Source organism: Rana temporaria, chromosome 4 (assembly GCF_905171775.1).
Source record: "Rana temporaria chromosome 4, aRanTem1.1, whole genome shotgun sequence".
Classification (NCBI taxonomy): Eukaryota; Metazoa; Chordata; class Amphibia; order Anura; family Ranidae; genus Rana; species Rana temporaria.
The window spans coordinates 118,797,705-118,819,627 of record NC_053492.1 but is presented as its reverse complement, the minus strand read 5'-3'; the positions used below and the strand labels follow the sequence as shown (position 1 = coordinate 118,819,627).

General features: G+C 41.5%; 1 protein-coding gene across 10 annotated transcripts in view; it reads right to left on the bottom strand.

Annotated features, from left to right (window-relative positions):
• KIF1A (kinesin family member 1A) overlaps window positions 1–21,923 on the bottom strand; it is a 235,081-nt gene that overhangs the window by 47,808 nt on the left and 165,350 nt on the right. For 9 of the 10 annotated variants that reach the window (XM_040348932.1, XM_040348926.1, XM_040348927.1 and 6 more), the window contains exons 26-32: window positions 16,936–17,054; window positions 14,990–15,075; window positions 11,816–11,951; window positions 7,928–8,093; window positions 6,528–6,618; window positions 4,289–4,407; window positions 3,125–3,180 (exon numbers count right to left, since the gene is read on the bottom strand). In XM_040348932.1, the coding sequence (XP_040204866.1) occupies window positions 3,125–3,180; window positions 4,289–4,407; window positions 6,528–6,618; window positions 7,928–8,093; window positions 11,816–11,951; window positions 14,990–15,075; window positions 16,936–17,054 (773 nt within the window). Of the gene's footprint in view, window positions 1–3,124; window positions 3,181–4,288; window positions 4,408–6,527; window positions 6,619–7,927; window positions 8,094–11,815; window positions 11,952–14,989; window positions 15,076–16,935; window positions 17,055–18,834; window positions 19,063–21,923 lie in introns of all 10 variants that reach the window. The other variant, XM_040348935.1, reaches the window with a different exon arrangement.

Sequence of the window (21,923 nt, the reverse complement as noted above, 5' to 3'; positions counted from 1 at the left end):
GTGTACGAGGCCTAAAAGATATTCACCCTGCATGCAACCGCTGATGTCAGCGGCGCATGCGCTCTGAAGGTCCAGCGGATCATGGAGGACTGCAAGAATGGAGAACTCCCAGGAGAGACGCCATTGCGGCTCCGGTCACTTACAGCACTGGAGCACTGGAGCCCATGAACCCAAAAGAAATGCAGAGGGAACATGACAGCTCTCTCAGGGGTGACCGGGTGCACTGCGGGAGCTTCGTTCTAAGGTAAGTATTTCATAATGTGCTAGTATGCTATTGTCTTGCAGGTTTTTATTTTTTGGGTTTTTTTTTTTGCAGTTTACTACCGCTTTAAGATGATGTTTGTAATAAATATTATATGGTATTAACTTTTCATATGTTGTAATGTCCTTGGTGGTACCAAGATAAATCTATTTGCCCCAAAGTTTTTTTCCAATAGACTCATTTTCAGGATGTAGGTACAGCATAAATTAACATACCATTTGCCAGAAATTCCTTCAGCAGAGCACTACCAAAGAAAATCTGCAAACTCTGCCCCAATATAGTTAATTGAGTGAGACCCATGACATATTTCTTTACCAAAAAAGGGTGAAGACTTTCATGTATCCACATGTTTCATCCCAGTCTAACTTACCCAGGGCCACCATCAGGGGGGTAGAGGCAGTACAGCTGTAAGGGGCCCGGTGGTCCCCAGGGGCCCAGATGGCATCCACCCCTTTTTTTGTTATTATTATTATTATTATTTTTTCGTCAGCACCCAAAGCCCCCCCCCCCCGACCTCTAAGGGGACCGGCGGTCCCCAGGGGCACGGATGGCATCCCCCCTTTTTTTTTGAACCCCCAAAGCCCCTGATCTTAATTTGCGGCAGCAGCCCCCCCCAGCTTCTCGATTCGCAGAGCCCCCCCTGCTTCTCAACTTGCAACACTCCCCCCCGCTTCTCACCCCCCCGCTTCTCAACTCCCCCCCGTTTCCTGCTCCAGGGGGCCCATAAATTCCTGATGGCGGCCCTGAACTTACCCACTGTGTTATTGATACCTTCAGGTTTTGTTTTCCCCAAGCCCTACTTCACAGATGCTAAAACTTCTGCATGTAACCTATGTGATTTTAGACTATATGGTATTTGTGCTATAAACCAGCTGTTCTACAGGGGTATATAGGAATGATCTGCACAGCTCTCTCCTTTATCTTAAAATAATAAATAAACCTCTAGTTTTCTAGATTTTTGTTGAAACGTAAGGGACTTATTCTTGGCATTTGTAAGCTGGATATGAAAAATAAAGGACCACTTAACTAATTCCCCATGTTTTCTAACACAGTTTCTGTTAAGTATTTAAGCACAGTCACCATACCTAGCTTGGTCTTGTTTCAAGAGCACTGAAAAAAATCAAGAGGCACTGTATGCAGCGCATGCACAGTTTACACAGTATAGAGTAAATGAGGGAAAGATGCAGCGCACACACACTATCACAGTAAGACCAAAGTGAGTAAATGACCTTATAGGGCTCCACACGCACCATGTCTCTGGGCCTTCAATACAGCACCAGTCATCCTTAATAGCGCAAGCTCTTGTTGTGGTTGTCCCCTTAGGGTGTTTAAAAGAGAGCTACCTATATGCTCCTCATCTGCAGACAGCACAGGAACCAGTGAACTCAGCATATGAAAAGTAGAATGTAGTGCTGGGGGAAGGAATGGAGTGTGCATGCCTAGGAATGGTACCCATTAGGGTAACATAGAAGGGAGCCAATAGTCAAGTGTAAATCAGAGATTAAATCAGAGATTTGTGAGATCAGTAAATAGAAAATGTCAGTAAACAGAAAAGAAGAAGTAAAAGGTGATACACAGTAGAAAAGAAACAAAAAAAAAATAGAAATGATTTGTTAAAACATAATTAGGAAATACATATTAACTTCAAAATGTCTGGTTTTATACTGCAATCATTTTACAAAATGTACATGGAGAAAAAGATGGATCATGGATAAAAGAAATGGCTGTAGTTCTTGCCAATCATTCTTTCTGGCTGCTGTATCACAGTAAAAATATTCAGCAACTATTGTATATTATTTGTAAAGGAACATTTAGGCCCCTTTCACACGGGGCGGATCAGTAATGATCCGGTCCGTATGCTCAGCGGGGATCGCTCCGTTGATCCCCGCTGAGCCGGCGGATGACAGGGTGGTACCCGCACACTGTGCAGGGACCGCCCTGTCTTTTCTCCGCTCTCCCCTATGGGGGGATCGGATGAACACGAACCGTATGTCCGTGTTCATCCGACCCGATCCACAGACAGAAGGAAAAATAGGGTTTTCTTCCGTCTGCAGAATCGGATCATTGCGGAGGATTTTTTTTTTCTACGATTTTTTGCTTCTAAATCTTTGACTGTATCTTCCCTTTTATAAAATAATAAATTGTGGGTGCGCTAATGATAATAAACCAATTTGTTGCTGATGAAGTGTAAAATAGATGGGGTTAGTTTAAACCACTCCAGCCACCACCTTGAATTAAAGATCTGTGCTTTGCACTTTAATTCAAGGTGGTGGCTGGATTGGTTGAAACTAACCCCATCTATTATACACTTCTTCACCAACAAATTGATTAAGGGGTATTGCCTCAATTGAATAGTTAGAAAAATAGGGGTGGGTACCATCATCCTTTAATTTGTCAGTGGAAAGAGGGAGAAGGTTTTTGGGGGCTACTCCAAAACGCTGTGCCACAACACCAAAAATATTGTGGACAATCTCGGTACCCAAGGATTAGGGAAAAATAATTATAAAAATATAAACATTTACTGACACGAATTTCCATTAAAACACTTACGGTAATACAACAAAGCACACAAGTAATTGTTGTATAAGATTTTATTAGGTTCACACTTGAAGAACAAATTGGTTTAATATCATTAGCGCCCCCCACAATTTACTATTTTATACAGGGTAGTTTCTTTACACTACTTCGGGGAGAAGCTCCTATTAATTTCTCACTACTTATTTAATTTGGCGCAAGGTATTTCCATCTTTTGTATCTTTCCTTTACTAGCTTTGAAATATGTTTTTTTTTTATAATGAACACAGAAACAGAAAACATATCATAGACTTGCAATCTGGTAAGATGGGTAAATATGTGTGTTACCTGGTTTGGACAATGGCATGACTCGAGGGAGGAGGCGTCTGGAGGAGCGCAAGGGACTGTGAATGAAAGAGTTTTTGATAAGTTGCAGGTGGTATTTCATTCTCTGCAATGATGCACAGTTATCATAAAATAGTTATTTCCCAAAGATATCATGAAAAACGTGTACTGAAGGAATGGCTGGCATTCTGAACCTCTGTTTTATAAAATGCTAATTGTCTGGCTGTCATGCTCATCTAATGGCTTTAATATTTTCTGAGGCATTGGCCTGACTTTCTAGGCTGCATGCTTATTTTGGTTCAGTGTATAGAAAGTATTAAAGCAAGGTACAGCCAGGCAACTGGTACTTTTTTTTTGCAATAGCAACCACCATGTTTCTTTCAGTACAGGTGTCCTTTGGTAATTGTGAAATTTCTCATGTTTTAATTTTTTATTAAGGGCCATATTTCTAAAGCAGTAAATATGACATTCTCCAAACATTCACTGCTGGTGTGTCTTTAGTGGTGAATGTGTTTTAAGCAGAGCTTTTTTTCTCAGAAAATAGGTGCAGGAACTCAACCACAATCCCGTTCAGATTTCACAAACAGTAGGAGGGTCATAAAGGGGCATTAAGTACCAGGATTGCATTACATACAGAGTGCAGAGTTCAGGGGGGTTACACACAGAGTGCAGAGCTGTCACTTATAAACTCAGAAACCAGACTTCTATGTTTACAAGTGATTGTAGTGAGCAGGCACCAAAGGGTCTGAGCCAGAGGTGGTGGAACTGAGTTCCCTCAAGTTCCCCCTGAAAAAAAGCCCTGGTTTTAAATGACAGTGATTGACTCACCTACAATGGATGTTTGGTGAAAGTTGCATTCACTACTTTATAAACTTTCTCTGAACTGTTATTCTATTTCCTAATTTGTCATATTAGGCTGAATCCATTAAGCTAGAAAGAACACCAATTGTTAAAACGAATGTAATTTCTAGCAGAGGAAGCTAAGAAGAGTAGAAAACAAGTCACGTAGCAAATACATTATTTTATGTCAAATAATAGCTGCCTTTTATGTTAATAAACTCAGCATATAGCATGCTCTTCCATTAATTATAATACACTGTGGATAAACAGACCCTGCCGTTGACTGTCTAGTGTTGTCTTTACAATGCAGCACTATGGATCAATTACCTTAACACATCTTTGCAGAGGGGAGGGAATGGGTGCTGTTGATAATGCCCAAATACTTCAAAGACTATTGGCTGCGTCTTCACATATTCCACAAAGGATTGCGTCACTTCCACAGCAATCTACCAAAGGGAAAATAAGAGAACACATTGAAGTATCAGACAAAGTGCCTCCAAATATAATACACACATAATACACACATAAACAATAGGTAGAAGTAAACAAGTCCACAAAGATAGAATTAAGAACTACAGTGCATCCAGAAAGTATTCACAGCGCTCCACATTTTGTTATGTTACACCCTTATTCCAAAAAAGATAAAATTCATTATTTTCCTCAAAATTCTAAAAACAATACCCCATAATGACAATGTAAAAAAAAAAAAAAAAAAAAAAAATTACATGTATATAAGTATTCACAGCCTTTGTCATGACACTCAAAACTGAACTCAGGTGCATCCTGTTTATACTGATCATACTTGAGCTGTTTCTACAACTTGATTGTGGTAAATTCAGTTAATTTGGCGTGATTTGGAAAGGCACACACCTGTCTATATAAGGTCCCACAGTTATCAGTGCATGTAAAGCACAAACCAAGCCATGAAGACCAAGGAATTGTCTGTAGACCTCAGAGACAGGATTGTATCGAGGCACAGATCTGGGGAAGGGTACAAATACATTTCTGCAGCATTGAGGGTCCCAGAGAAAACAGTGGCCTTCATCATCCATAAATGTAAGAGGTTTGGAACCACCAGGACTTTTCCTAGAGTGGGTCGCCCAGCCAAACTGAGCAATCAGGAGAGAAGGGTCTTAGTCAGGGAGGTGACCAAGAACCTGATGGTCACTATGAAAGAGTTCCAAAGTTTCTCCGTGGAGAGAGGAGAACCTTCCACAGGAAACAACCATCTCTGCAGCACTCCACCAATCAGGCCAGACAGAAGCCACTCCTCAGTAAAAGGCACATGACAGCACGCCTGAAGTTTGCCAAAAGACACCTGATGAACTCTCAGACCATGAGAAACAAAATTCTATGGTCTGATGAAACAAAGATTGAATTTTTTGGCCTTAATGGCAAGCATCATGTCTGGAAGAAACCAGGCACTGCTCATCACCTGGCCAATACCATTCCTACAGTGAAGCATGGTGGTGGCAGCATTATGCTGCAGTGATGTTATCCAGCAGAAGGAACTGGGAGACTAGTCAGGATTGAGGGAAAGGTGAATGCAGCCATATACAGAGACATCCTTGATGAAAACCTGCTCAAGAGCGCTCTGGACCTCAGACTGGGGCGAAGGTTCGTCTTTCAGCAGGACAATGACCCTAAGCACACAGCCAAGATAACAAAGGAGTGGCTATGGGACAACTCTGTGAATTTCTTTCAGTGGCCCAGCCAGAGCCCAGACTTGAAAGCGATTGAATATCTCTAGACTGATCTGAAAATGGCTGTGCACCGACGCTCCCCATAAAACCTGATGGAGCTTCAGAGATCCTGCAAAGAAGAATGGGGGAAATATAGGTGTGCCATGCTGGTAGCATCATATTCAAAAAGACTTGAGGCTGTAGTTGGTGCCAAAGGTACTTCCAAAAGTATTGAGCAAAGGCTGTGAATACTTATGTACATGTGATTTTTTTGTTCTTTACTTTTAATAAATTTGCAAAGATTATGGGGTATTGTTTGTAGAACTTTGAGGGAAAATTTAGAATTTAATCCATTTTGGAATAAGGCTATAACATAACAAAATGTGGAAAAAGTGAAGCGCTGTGAATACTTTCTGGATGCACTGTATTTGTATACTTAAAGAGACTTTACAACTTTGCAGCAGCCTGCAAGTTTACCAGCACTACAGCAACTTGTGGGTCATCTTGATCGGGTACAGCTCCAAAATATCCTGCGATGAGTTTGTTGGAATGCAGATCACAGGTGAAATGAATAATGTGGAGCTGTGTGCAATATTCTGCGGATCTAACAGGTGATATTGATACAGAGAAGTGCAGGAGATTGGTCATTAAGGGATACTGGGAAGTGAGATGTGTGTTGGGGTACAGATCTCACTGATGGAGTGTAAATAGTGTAGTGAACTGTCTGTGCTTGCACGCAAGTCTTACTAGAGACATAGGTACTAAAAAGGGAGTTTTGTGCACTGTATATTACAATCCTTCAGCAAGAAGGAACAATATTTCAATCTCCTTAATCAGTTTTAGTAAGGCATATACAATCACAGATCTGCTCATGAGTGTCTCACATTTTGAACATGGTAGAAGCCCAGTGGAGGTCCGCGGCCCGTGTTTTTCAAAGGCTCCGTAGAAAACGCCTCATCATGACGATGGATGAAACTGAAAAGTAAAATGTACATTGCAGCTGAGGATTTTTGTCCATTCTTAGTAAAAATCACACACCTACCCAATCATCAGGAAAGAATTGTGCCCCTTAACGATGTAAGGGATAATTTTATCAACTTTATGTGGCCAGTAAGTATACCTAAATCTAGAGGTGGCAATTAAGCATAAATATATGACATTTAACTGACATATTTTATCAATAGATAATAATAAATGCTTGCATGTACCATAATAGATCGAAAAACATAAAATATGTAATTATAATGAGCAAGCCCGTCAGAACAACAGAGGCAAACCAAACAACTACTTGGGGCCCCGAGCTGGCCTGGGGCCCCAGCAGGGCGGGCCCTTGATGTGCCGCCGCTTCCTCCTGCAGTCTGGCCAGCCTGGTACCGTAACCGCGTGGTACAGGAGATTCAGTTTCCTGTTCCGGGCTGGACTGACAGGAAGTGCACACACTGAGTGCTCACTTCCTTTCAGTCCGGCCGGGAACAGCAAACTGAATCTCCTGCCGTGTGGACGCCAACATATGGCGGCGTGTGGAATTCAGGCTTGTGAGGCTGGTAGAGGCTCTGTGGAGGACACATGTTCGAAGTTATCATTGTAGAGTGTCTTGTGCGGGGGGGGGATAGAGGTATCCTGGATGGTATGGAGAGGAGTGCTGCCCATACACGTTCATACTTCTTCCTCCACTAAAGTGCTGCTGAGTAGAGGAGAGAAGCCAACTAAGGCTGAGCGCCAGGAGGACTTTATTATACACAGCTGGCTGTCTATGTGCAATCAGTGCATGAGAAGCCAAAACACATTGTAGTAATGAGAAGACCCCAACCCCATCCACCCATCATCCTCACCCGCCCCTCATCATGACACACAGAGGAGACACTGACCACACTCCGGTAAATGGATCTACAAACTTCACTTTACTAGAAAATAATACAAAGTATGAGAGTATCCTATGATCACTGGGGGAGGGGATAGATTTCCATATATACACACTGCACATTGCAATATATCACACTATGTTGTATGCAGGCTAGAGATTGTAAGATATCCTTAGTGTATTCCAACTTGAAAACAAATGTTTTCGTCAGCCCCCGCCCCCACTCCTCAACTTAAAACGATTGAGTAGCACCCTCCCCCCCACGCTTCTTAACTTGAAAATGTCACCCATCTTTTTGCTTGGGGCCCCCAAATTCCTTTCTAACGGCCCTGATGATGATGTCTGTACTGCTGAGAGGCAGACTACATTGCAAGCAGGACTATTTGTTATGATATGATGTATTCATGACATAGAGTCACTAACTTGAACTGGCAGAATATGTCCGCATATTCTGGAGGGATGCTCGAGGCCTGCAGAACAGTCACTCTAAAGGTGAAGATGCTGCCCAGTTTCAGGGGATGTCCACCTCCATCACACAGGTCCAGAGAAGCCTTAATCGGGCTGTCAAGTAGAGCGGCTTGCTGAGAGGCTGAAAAAGAAAAAAAGTGCACCGATTAGGTATTCCTGCTATGCATATGTAGCACTACTCCCGCAGGAGCTGCTGGTTAGTTTTGGTCTGCCGCTACCCCACTGTTCTCCGTGTTGGCTCAGAATCTAGGGTTAATCACATTTCAAAAACACGGTTGCCAGTCACTGAGTCTTTTCCAAAGGCTTTTTATTCAACCACAAAGTTGACGGAACAAGGGGAATGGAGGGAGAGGGAAAGTTCAGGTACCTTTCTGTAGATCAATGAAACCTTGAGATCCCTGAGACAGGTGCACTCACTGTCGGTGGATCTTGATCACTTGGACATGCCTCTGCCACAGACCTGGCAGCCGGAATGATGCACGAACAGTCAAAAAGTCAAAGCCTCTGCCACAGACCTTATAGTAACAATAGTTGCTGAACAATTCTCTGCCACAGGATCCAATAATCAGAATCTTCCTCAGTAAACTCAGTTGCACAGTATGAAAAAGTCCCTTTAAGCTGACCCAGCAATACTGTGAAGCAGATAGGTCAGGATGCGTCCTCCCACTGAGGTACCAGGCTCCTCTCGAGATACCAGCTTCCAGCTGTGTCCTCTCCAAGATGAGTCCTCCCCCGGTTCTTTCAGTTGATCAGCTTCTTCCCACAGGATAGACAGCATAGGATCACCCCTAAGCCAGTAGGCCCCAGATAGCTTCTGGGCCTACCTCCAGTTGCAATGCCTTGGGCCAGCTGGCCCCGAGGCAGAAGGGGAACTGTCACATTCCCCAGGTCAAGCTGACCTTAAAGGAACACTAAAGGCAAAAATGTTTTTTTTGTTTAAATAACAAACATGTTATACTTACCTCCACTGTGCAGCTCGTTTTGCACAGAGTGTCCCCGAATCATGTCTTCTGGGGTGCCTTGGCGGCTGTCTCGGCTCCTCCTCGCAAAAGCTTCCCACCTTCATGCGAGCGAGCAAGCATGGTGGAAAGCTTTTGCGGGTGCGCTCCCGTGATACAGCGGCGGGCATAGCCGCCGACTGTATCACTCGACCCCCACCCCTTGCACGCCGCGTCATTGGATGTGATTGACAGCAGTGCCAGCCAATAGCTGCGCTGCTATCAATCCATCCAGCCTGGCCAATCAACGGCCAGGCTGTGAACAGAAGAGGATCACGAGGACGCGCGCGGGACTTTTCGAGGGGTGAGGTAAGTAAAACGGGGGTTCGGGGGAGGGGGGCGTTACCGTCGGATCTTTTTTCACCTTAATGCATAGGATTATAAGGTGAAAAAACATTTACCTTTACAACCCCTATAAGTACCCTCTCCCAGCATGCCCAGCGGTAAAGAAACTCCCACTAGGTTGGTTCTGGGAAAGAGCACCCAATACACTCTGACTAGCTGTAACTTCCAACACGGAACCAGAGGGGACAACGACACCTGCTGGTACCCGTGGGAAATACACCCAACTCAGTCAAAGCTGGAGCAAAGGCCAATTTAGCCATAAAACACAAATCTGAAATAATTTCAGATATCCCACTAAATTTGAATAATAGCACCTGGTCAACAGGAGCAGGGCGCTACACATATATACTGTATTCCTGGTATGCAAACAAGAAACATAGGAATGAACAGTGAGAAGAAATATTTCTTACAGGGACACAACAGCAATCAAACACTTTTTTGTCATTGCGTAAGAGAAGGCTAGAAAGATAGCTAGTTAGGTTCATTTTACTGAACATGTTTAGTGTTAACCCATATTTAGGGTGTAACTGGTAACATGATCACAGCCCGCAGCCTCCACCCTCAAACCAACTCTCCATTTATAGAATTTTCTCACCGCTAGTTCCTGTCATGTTTGAATTTAGCACGGCGGTGTATATGACTTTGTGCATACAGCTGCATAATTCATTCACAGAAACCTTTGAAAGAAAAAATGACAAGTCCAATCTGCCATGCAGCAGAGAGACTCGAAGTTCTCAATGGTCCGTTGATATTTCTTCCAGCTTTGTAACTGAAGGTCTATACCTCAGTATAGACCTGAGCTGGAGGAAGGGTCTGCAGATGTCTGATCGTTGCTCGTTGATGCACTGATCGCTGTTGCAATGCTAGGCAAGCACCAGTGCAAAAAAAAAAATAACACATGCACATTTTTGCATAAATTGCTTCACACAAGAAAGGTATTACCATTGGTGTGAGAGCAATAATTCTAGGGCCATAATTCATGGTTAACTTTAGTAACTTGTTAAGGCTTTTAACCAGTTCACACCCATGCCAATTCTGACATATCTCTCCTACATGTAAAAATATGTATTTTTTTGCTAGAAAATTACTTAGAACCCACCAAACATTATATATTTTATTTTATTTATATTTACCAGAGACACTAGAGAATAAAATGGTGGATGTTGCAAATTTGTATTTCGCACTGTATTTGCGCAATGGTATTTCAAATGCAATTTGTTTGTAAAAAATACACTTTAATAAAAAAAAAATTTTGCACACAAACACTAAATGATACCAATTTTTTATTAAACACTAAGTAAAAAGATACCCAACATGTCACACTTTAAAATTGACGCTTTAAAAGCCTTTACAGTTCACCAGTTTAGAGTTACACAAGAGGTCTGGAGCTAGAATGATTGCTATCGCTCCAACGTTCGAGGCAATACCTCACATGTTTGGTGCGATCACCATTTACAAATGCGCGTGGGACTTGCGTATACGTTTGTGTTTACATTTTTGAAAATTATTTATTTTATTATTAAAAAAAAATGTTTTACAGTCTTTTAAAAAAAAAAAAAAAATTTAATCATAATTTGGTTACTTATTGGTTATTTACCCCATCGTTTAACTTCACATCCTGTCTAAGAATTACCTTTGGAGCTGAGAGTCAGAAGTGAGAGGTCTCCTGAGGTCAGGGGCGGACTGACAACTCATGGGGCCCCCGGGCAATAGAAGATTATGGGGCCCCCGGGCTTAGAGATGGCCACCAAGCCAGGAGGCAGTACAGAGGCTGGGCAGCTAAAATCTCGGGATTTTCACATGAAAAGCATGTCGGTTTTGCACATATCAGGGACAGATGTAAAAAAAACACAGATTTTTACATACTGTGCCTGGTTTTACTGAGCCTGGCAACCCTGATGGGGCCCCCTAGTGGCATGGGGCCCTCGGGCAGTGCCCGAGTGCCTCAATGGTCAGTCCACCCCTGCCTGAGGTGCAATAGTTCTGCCCTGTCAACTGCATGATGATAACACACACACTATAATCCAGGTTCTACATAGGTGTTAAAGTATCAAACACATAGATCTCTAGCAGTTTACATTCCTTCTACCTACAAGGCTCTTTCATGTGATTTGGTTATGCACAAACAGCATGTTATCAGCACTGGTCAGGCAGTTAGCAGAGCAGCAACACATCCCCAGTCAGAGTAAGTTAAGTTAAATAAGAGGGGAAATAAAAGTTCTAACTAGGTAAGCCTGAACATTTAATAACGTTTAAAACTGAATGGTCAGATCCTTGCACAAACCGTGACAGGTACTCTTTAAGTAGTAATGGAATGATAATGATAACACCCCTAGGGCTTGCAACTTTAAAAACAATTTGGCAGCAGCAGCTCCTATGCTTCAACGGTGACAGGTTCCCTTTATTTTCAGCTGCTTTCTGACTACTACAAAAAGCATTAGTGGCAATAAATCTTTAATATCTTTGTGCAGTGCTTACAAAACACACACATTACACTTACGTGCACAAGTGTTATTGTTAACCTCATCAGCACTTGGGCCACTGTCTGGGTTCTGGCCCTGTCCCCCTTCCACTATTCGGAGTTCTTCCTGCGATGTACCAGAGCGTGTCATTACTGCACAAGTCTCAGCCTGGAACTGAATTACAGAGACATAAAGAAAGGGAACATCTAATGACAAACTCCAAGCTATTTATCAGACGCTACATACATTAAATGCAATAAAAAAACAAACAAGAAAAAACATGCCACTATATACAGTAGAATAATACAGTAAACTACATTACAAAAAAATTACAATTTATTTCTAAAAAGATGGATCATAAAATGGAATTCACCTTCATTTTATCTCCTAAAATAAACCTTACAAACCGAGAGGAATGTTCTACATTTTTGAAAAGCAACATAATTTTGGTTGCCTATTTAAACTACGGTAATCAAAATATTGTTTACCCACAAAAATACAAATATGGCATTTATATTGAAATTCCAAGTTCCTACAAATTTTTGGGCCCTCAATTGTCCTTTACCTTTTGTACACCATGAGCTCAAGCCATGGATATCCCTGGAAGAATCCTGTTCTGACATCCCCATGTGTTGCCCACCCTGGATCTGGCAGAATTTGATCCCTGATCTTAAAAATGTCCCCATCATAGGCCCAAATCTCAAGACTCTCATGCTGAGCCGTGGGACAGCTAGCCTCATCTCAGACATCTACTGTCTGTACCCAATTTTAGGTAACCTAGAGTTCCCAACTGGTTTTTCTGATTTGCCATTTATATCTGCTCTTGGAAGGCTGGAAACTATAGACTTGGGCATTTCCTTGGTTACTCTGGTCTGAAGTCCACTTTGGCTCTTAAACCGATGTTTGATTCCCCTCTAGATATGTGTTATCTTCATAATTTTTCCTCTCTTTATCCCATCATCCAGTCACCTTTTGACCGCCTCTGCCTCGCTTCAGGGCCATCTTCCCATGCGGTCTTGACTGCATATAAACTTCTGATCCAGACGTTTGACACTTTTACACCCCCATTCCTGCTTAAATGGTAGAGGGATCTTGGATCTCCTACCCAATGAGAGGATGTTCTCTATTTTGTTAATGCTCCTCTATAACGGATGAATACTAGAAATTGGGCTATAAGGATCTGACCAGATGGTACAAGGTTTTAACACTCTTGCAAAAAATGTTTCCCTATACAATGGATGTCTGCTGGCGTTGTAGAAGGGAAGCGGGTATGCTTCTTCATATTTTCTGGACGAGTGGTACATTTCCGGTCACAAGATTAATTAGATACAGGAAAAAAAATGCTGTTTCATCTTTTAACAGCAGCTATGGCATGCATCCCTGCCCTCTGGAAACAAGAACCCTCCCCCAATAATAACAGTTTTCTCTTTAAGGTTATTGAGCTATAACACATAGAAAACATTACTCTGCCACTCTGAAAGGGAAAGAAGAAAGGTTCAGGCCTCGTACACACGACCGAGTTTCTCGGCAAAAACCAGCAAGAAACTTGCTGGGAGATATTTTTTTCCCGAGGAAACCGGTCGTGTGTACATTTTCGTCGAGGAAACTGTCGAGAAACTCGACGAGCCAAAAAGAGAGCAAGTTCTCTATTTCCTCGATGGGAATGGAGAAACTTGCCTTGTCGAGTTCCTCGACAGCCTAACAAGGAACTCGAAGAGGAAAACGATGTGTTTCGCTCGTCGAGTTCCTCGGTCGCGTGTACGAGGCTTTAGGCACACATGGTTCCGCTGGAAACTTTTCACATGCACTCGTTGATAGCTGATGAAGACTAGTGCTTCTGGACTTTACCTTACTTGTCTGCAATACAACATATGGGGATGTCCCCTTCCTCTCTTCTTTTTGATCTTTTTCTTCCTCTACTCTTTTTCCTTCTCCAACCCCCCCGACATTCTCTTTTTCTTCCCATGTCTGATATTTCCATTTTTGCTCCATGAGTGTTCTTCTCCAGTTCTGCTTTATGGTTTGTTTACTTTCATAAAATACCTAAGAGGGAGCAATGCGGCCAACTGATCTAACTAATTGCTGTTGTGGTATACTTGCTGTGTCACATGTTTCTGGGATGTTTCATTTCACTTGTATCATCTACATGTATTTGATTTATTGATTTTATCTATATAATATGTTGGTGGGTTTGTGCTCATTTTCCTGTCCTTTTCAAAAACTGCATAAATAAGAAATTAAAAAAATATATAAAGTTGATATTCCATCATAAAATGATCCTAGTTTGAAGAAGGGTTAGGGCCTATGTTGGGTTTTTAAACCTGTGCCCCCATATGGAAAATAGTTTTTTTGTTCCCGCTCTCATGACATTTGTCACTAAAGCAGCAAATAAAGGGGAAAGCTAAATGTTTAAAAAATTCCCAGTGGGGACACCTATTCCAGTCTATAGTGGGATTTCACCTAATTTTGGGCAGATTTATTTTTACTTCCTGTTGCTTCACCAGGATAGGAACCAAGAGGAAATGCATTCAATTGGGACACAGAGAGCTATACATGCCTGAGTGAGGTTCTGATCCTTCTACATTTCAAAAATAAAGAAATGGTTGCTGGAGCTCAACAGAACATGTATCAATTCTGTAATCTGAAATGTATTTAATTCTAATTTTATCATATGTAAATGATGCTTAACTCAGGATTCTTTGGCTCCTCTACTAGAGAAGTGGTATACTTCTCATCAATGAGCTGTTAGCACTTTGATGGTGATTTTAAGGCATTTCCCTCTACAATGAAGAGCTATCCATATGAAAAATACCTTGCACACCCTGCACAGAAAGAACTGGAGAGAAAGGAGAAGACCGTAATTAGGTTTCTCAAGCCAAGAGTCTATTGGTTGAACTAGATGGTCTTTTTTCAACCACACTAACTATGTAACTATATACTGTATATGAACGTAGAAAACATGGCCATTGAGTAGCAAGCATTTCCAATCCGCAATCTTCTGGAGGACAAATAGTTAGGAATCTAAAAGTGTTGTGCCCAAACAACCAATCCACCTCTATCTTCTGTATTCTAACATGCCACCAAAATATGAAAGGGATAATCTAACTGGTTGCTATACCCAAGGAATCACATCGTCTTGAGGTTACTTATGTCTAGAATGGAGATATATATTCTATATTACTTTAAATTAAGGATTCGATATGTTTTCTTACCTTTTGGAAATGTTGGTCATCAAAAGAGATTTTAGCTGTTCCAGACTGTCTGACCCCTGAGCCATAGTCAGGAGCTTCCTCATCAGCTACAACAAAGAAATAACGTTGGGTCATATCAATATACACAGTCTAATAATGTATCTTGATTGTATTATATATTTAAAAACATTTAACAAAAATAAGTTGTCAAAAAATGTGACTCAGGCTATCTTTTCCTACTAGAGGAATCTTCAACAATATAATAAACATATGTCCAGAGAAAATATGCTTTGCCCAGCCTGCAATGTAATGTTGCCTGCAGCAATCTGCATAAATAATGGCTGGATTATAAGATACCCTTCTTTTAAAAAATGGAGTGAAATAGAGGTAACTTATTGATGATTTTATCATCATTAGGATATAATAAAACATTCAAGACCTCAATGTTTACCAGCATAATCCATGTGGATGCTATTGCTGATGTTCCTTCACAGTTTGTGCATTTTTGGAACAGCGTAAGGTGAACTTACATTTCATACATAGTAGGGCCATACACTTTCAGTACAGCTGTCAGAGTAGATTTGCCCTAGTCTTCTGGTTGTATGATCCAGGTGTAATGATGCATAGTAGACAGACTGGGCTTTATTTACTAAAAGCAAATCCACTTTGTACTAGAAGTGCACTTGGAATTTAATTCGCTGTGGATCTGAGGAGGACATGCAAGGAAAATAAAAAACAGTATATTTGCTTATACATGATTGAATGATAAAATCAGCAGAGCTTCCCCTCCTTTCAGATCTTCCCCGCAGATCTAAAGCGACTAAACTGCTAAGTGTACTTGCAGTGCAAATTGGATTTGCCTTTAGTAAACAGTCTCTCTGACCTCAGCCTTGGCATGTTTTATGTGCCTATGACTTTAATCTCTTTAGTTTGATACTAAGGCTAGCTACTGGACTGAGGTAGGAGGGGGATAGTTTTAAACAGTTATGTCATGTAATCATATGCAAATTATTATTTTTTACCATTAAATTAGATTTTTTATATTTAATGCAGCTCTCTGTTTCTTATCTCTAAATGTAGCTCAAAACACCAAATCGGCTAAGGACTCATCAGGCACCTCTACTCTACCCAGTATGTACCCTCTACTGTACCTATCCAAGGTATTAAATATATGTGCCCCATTAAATCAATTTGAATTCCATAATTTCTCATGTTGATATTAATCTGACCCAACACAACAATTAAAATGTATGTATTGCACATATGGAAGAAGTCACCAGATGCATGTTTGGATATGTACTTATATAATTATTTATAATAGGTGTCTGTTCTGCTGTCTCCGGGTGACACAGGCCTGGTGATTTTATCTCATCCCATGGGGGAGTTACATTTTGAGGGTTGTATTTCCTGGTTCATGGTCATCTGCCTCCACACTGCCTGGTCATTCAGAGATAGGGAGAGAAAAGGAGGAGAGCCGGATCATTTGGCTTGGCTATTGTAAATAACGCTTATTTGACCACTCTTATTAGGGGGTTGCATACTATCTGGTAAGCGCGGCTTATTGATTTTGGTGTCACCCATTCTGTCTTCTTTCTTGCTTCCTTCAAGGCATGTGGGACTACTCATCTTGATACATTTCCATATGATTGCACAGCTACTTGGATTACCTCTGTGGACCTGCACCTTAGTGGACATTCATCTTATTCATAGATTTTTTTGCACATATTTTGAATTTTAGCGCTGCACTATTTTGTTTTATATGTATATGTATGTCACGTGTCTGGAAATTGTGCACAGCTGCTATTTATTTTATAGTTTATTGTTTGCGCAGATATATTTTCCATTTAAAAATATGATTATTTAGCAAAAGAAGTAGCTGTAGGCAACGGTTTGTATCAAAGCATTAAATTAAAGGTAGACATACATGCAAGCCTACAGGTAGGTATAAATAATGTAACACATCTCACCAGAAATGGCCTGAACAGCAACTCGAAGGAATCCTTTCACTTCCCCTTTCTCACTGACAATGGCGACTCGATGGACCAAAGGCACAGAATACAGCAAGTTACTCAGGTAGACAAAGGCCCTGCAGAGGTGGATATAGGTTACAGGGGGAGAGATAGGCACAGAAAAAGAAGAGAGAAGGCAGTGGAGGGAAGTGTAATGAGAACAGGTAGGAGTGGTAAATTGATAGGAGAAATGAAGAATGTATTGGAAGGTGAGAACACAAAAAATGAAAAACAGATTTGTGAAGAAAAAGGATAGGGGAGATGAAAGAAGGTGAAGAAAAACAAGAAAGAATAGGTCAGGACACACACAGCAATACTTTAGTTGGAAGGGCACAGCTCACACCACAACAAGAGCTGCCAAGCCAAAGAAAACATATGTGGGTGGTCAGCCACGAGCAGCCGAGGAGTGAGTGGGTCAGCCACAGCAGGGGGACAAGGAATAATGGGATGGAGAAACAAACTGGGAGGAGAACAAGGGAAGGGTCTGTGAAGGTGAGGGAGGGTTGGAGGCAGTGAGGAGGGCCAGCTGGTGGACCCTGGTGTTCTGTGTGAAGGAAAAGGCCAGCAGCAGAGCAATAAAGGTGTATGGGTGTGCCGGCCAAAACCTGAAACAAATCAAATGAAAATAGAACAAGGCAAAAAGAAACAGAGAAACGGGGAAGGAGCCAGCTCTTTCCTCATACTGGTGGAAAAAAAGAATCCTCACAATGCTACCGAACCATTCTTTTTGGTAGATTAATGTGTAAAATGAAAAATTCTGAACATATCAATCCTGACAGTGCAGTACCCACTGCAGAAAATAATAAACCTGAAATATAATTTTGGCACCTTAACAAAACAGACGGTTACAGATGTTTACTATGCATGTATTTAGGCATTTCACAGAATGAATGAACATACTATGCAGTACAGAATGTGCAATCCCTATATGTGTGTACTATCCCCTATTCAACTCTCATTTTGCTGCAACTGGAAATTGTAAAGAACAAAGACCATACGTGTGCTGGCTGACATTATATGTAAATGAATAAACATGTATAATATGAGTAAAATCATCTAAAACTTCACATGTTCCTTTACTTATTACAAGAACAGTCAAGTATGCAAACAACAATATAAAATTAAGGTGTCCTAATTAAGGTTCACCATGTTTATAGAAATAGGAGAGTATAGTGAGGAGAGAAATTAATTATTAACATTCTAAGTCTGACTATGCTTTTTAAAATGAATATTATCTCGCTCAAAAACCTTCAAAACTTCCCCCAAGCTGGTTATATCTGGTGGGTTCCAAAGGTAAAATGTATACCTTGCCCTCCCCAGTTTTTGCAGCCTGTATAATGAAGTCCCAATGCCTTGCAGAAGAAGGAGCCAGTCTTCTGTTGCTGTGGAGTGGGACTGTACAGTGGAAAGGGAGTAAAAGTTTTGACACCGAAATACCCATAAAATATAATCAGCCATTGGACAGGTCTTCTGTAACCAAAATACTAGTTTACTGATCAGGAAGTATTATAACTGGCTCTTGTAATATCACAAAATTAAATCTGACTGCCAGACTAAGGCAACACTGTTTAGATCACCATTTTTTCCAGGCAGTTTCATTATCAGTCCCCGTGTATCTCTCTGTGAAGCTCCTGAGTATTTTTGTAATTACTAGGGCACTAGAAAAGAGAGAGATGCCTACATGACCTGTCAATACAACTTTGTGGTTTTAAAAGTATTTTTCAGCATAGATGTTCTGCATTGTAGATCAGTGTGTGCCTATACAAAAATATATGGGGCACACCGGCAGTGCACTTAGGTGTGTCACCCTGAAAGAGCTAGTTGCTTCCCAGCATGCTCTGGGCAGACCTCACGAACCTTCCCACTACACTGAACAGAGGGGAGCGGTCATGAAACGGGTCGGATCTGACAGCACAGTGGGGATGCTCCTGGTATCCATCTTCCTCTTCCTCCTCATACTCCAAACCCTCTTCCTCTTCAAGCTGGGAGGCCGACTCTGGGCCCTCGGAGCCAGAGCTTGAGAGGGTGGGGGAGGGGGTTATTTCGGCCATGCTGTCGCTCATGCATGTGGTGAATAAGGGAGAGCTGAGATCAGAAAGGGGGAGGGGAAGGTTAGTACAAGACAGAACTGGTTAATCCGCACTATTGGCTGGAAAACCCAGAGGATCTTAAAAAATGGGCTAAAGAAAATATTCTGGTAGTGACATTACAGGAATGGCGGGGTGGGTGGTACACAGGAGATTATAGAATTATGAATGAGAAACTACAAACCAATGGACAGAAAATGTGGTGAAGTAGGGAAGCATGGATAACAAGGTTAAGGGCCAGAACAATATTTTTCCTTGATCAATACTGTGTTCTTTCCAATTTTAAATAGAGAATAAGACATTAGTGGGGTAACCATGGTAACTATAAACATAAATATCTGTCATTCAAAAACAATTGATTGATCATATCTTCATAAAATGGCACCATGAACATGCCAACATTTTCTTGGTACAGCAGTACCCTATATAATAAACATTTTGAGCTTTACAACAAATAAAAAAAAAATAGGCGAACAAGAAAATAACCAAATACACCTGTCCTGTTGCAAATAAGAAAAACATACGTAAAGTTACACATTTATGACGTATACTGTAAACTGTGAGCAGCATTATTTTTCTTTTTCGTCCTTGCAGTGTTACATGAAATGCCCAGTAGTAAAAAGCAACCATTTAATGGTATTCCTACTACTGTCCCTACCAATACTGTCAAAGAGGCACACATTACACTGTTGCATTGCAGTTTACCGTACGTTATAGTTAAACACAATATGATGCAGAACATGTACCCACAATGCACTGTAACAGTAGAGGGAAAGCACTGCTGAACATATGGTCCCTTGTGATGAGCCTCAACAAAAAAAGAGTCAGGCCCCGTACACACGACCAGTTTCCTCGGCAGAATTCAGCTTCCGACCGAGTTTCTGGCTGAATTCTGCCGAGGAAACTGGTCGTGTGTACACTTTCGGCCGAGGAAGCCGACGAGGAGCTCGACGAGGAAATAGAGAACATGTTCTCTATTTCCTCGTTGTTCTATGGGAGCTCTTGGCCCGCCGAGCTCCTCGGCGGCTTCAGGGCTGAACTGGCCGTGGAACGCGATGTGTTTGGCACGTCGAGTTCCTCGGCCGTGTGTACGGGGCCTGACATTCATATTTTCTTGTGTTAAGGAATGAACAGTCTTAATGGAGCACACCTTAACACGTGGTAATGCATTGTATTAACTCAGTACATTCATTCAAATCATAATGTGAAGGGGGTCTTGTTGGATTTAAAATCTGCCTTTATTGTTCTTCTATCATGTGATGTTTTCAAAGGGTGAGTTTTCTATTGTGAACATGCTGTATATGTAGGCTTCCATTGCCACCCTGTCCTGAAAATGTTAGTTGCTTTAAAGGGTTTTGAGTCATGTACTCAAAATACGTATGTGTGCTACATATGTCTTCAGGGTCATTGTTTTTTTTTTTTTTACTAAAGGCAAAAGTTTACTTTGCAACAGAAGTTTCCTTTGCAAGGGAATTTTCCCCAGAGCTTAGTGGATGAGGTGAGTCTCTGCTGACTTTCATCATCCAATCATGTGCAAGTAAAAATGGTGCTTTCTTTAAATTGACTAGGCCCTGGGACAAATTTCCTTGTAAAAAGCAAAGTGACAGCCTAATTGCATTTGATTTAGAAAAATATAGGTGTCTTGGTGACAAGACATCAGCAATGACAACATTCATACTTCAGTCAGTATAAGATTCATGTATTTTGACTTAAGGGTCAAGTTTTTTTTATTCTTTGGCTGTTGGCATGTATATGGTATAAACATAGTAAAACACCTTTTACAATGACCATCTTAAAGGCTAAGTTCACCTTCTTTTTTTTCCCCTAAATTCCAGCTCCCCTATGTACCCAGATAGCATTAATGTTCTTATTTTGCAAAAATAAAACAGCTTTAATTCATTAATTATACACAGGCTTACTTCACTCGCACCATAGCTGTTTAAACACACTGCTCAATTACATCTGCCTTACATCCTGGACAGGCTAGAGGTCATGACACAGGAAGGAGTTGACCAGCTGATCTCATTAGCACACACCCTGCATCATCTACCCTCAGCTGGTCAAAATACGTATCGGCCTAAACTGAGGGAAAAAAAATAATTTATATCTTTTTTTGGGATATTTATTATAGCAAAAAGTAAAAACTGTGAAAACTGATTACTGTGAAAATTACACTGGCAGAGAAGTGGTTAACCAGGAGGGAGCGCTGTAGGGGTTAAGTGTAGGGGAGTGTTCTTACTGTGGGGGGGCATTGCTGCACGTGTGACGTCACTGATCGTCACTCCCTAACACAGGGAACAGAGGATTAGTGACAGCCACACTAGGAAGAAAGGGGAAGGTTTGTTTACACTTACCTGTTCCCGTTCTTCCTCTCTGTGACCTGATCGCGGGACAGCGGCGGCGATCGGGTCCGCTGTTCCTGCGGGGACAGTCACGGAGGAGAGGACCGGGTCGATAACGCGCCGCCGGCCGGGCTCTTAAAGGGGACGTACATGTACGCCCTTGTGCCCAGCCGTGCCATTTTGTCGACGTATATCGTCGTGCGGGGGTCATTAAGTGGTTAAGATGGCCATTGTTAAAGGTGTTTTACCATGTTCATACCATATATATGCCAACAGCCAAACAATAATTTGTAATTTCCTATTTTCATCTCCTTTCTATGGTCACATGAACTGAAGGGGCCAACCACTCCTGCACACAAGTGCCTAGGTTTTGATATTATGTTTAGAAGAGATTTATTACTATGTTCTCTATTTCAGTAGCTGTTGCCAAGGAAACAATTCTGCACAGTTTTTTAAGCCTTTTTAAAGATCTTGGAAATTCTCCAAAAGTGTTTATCTCTTATAATACAAACCACAG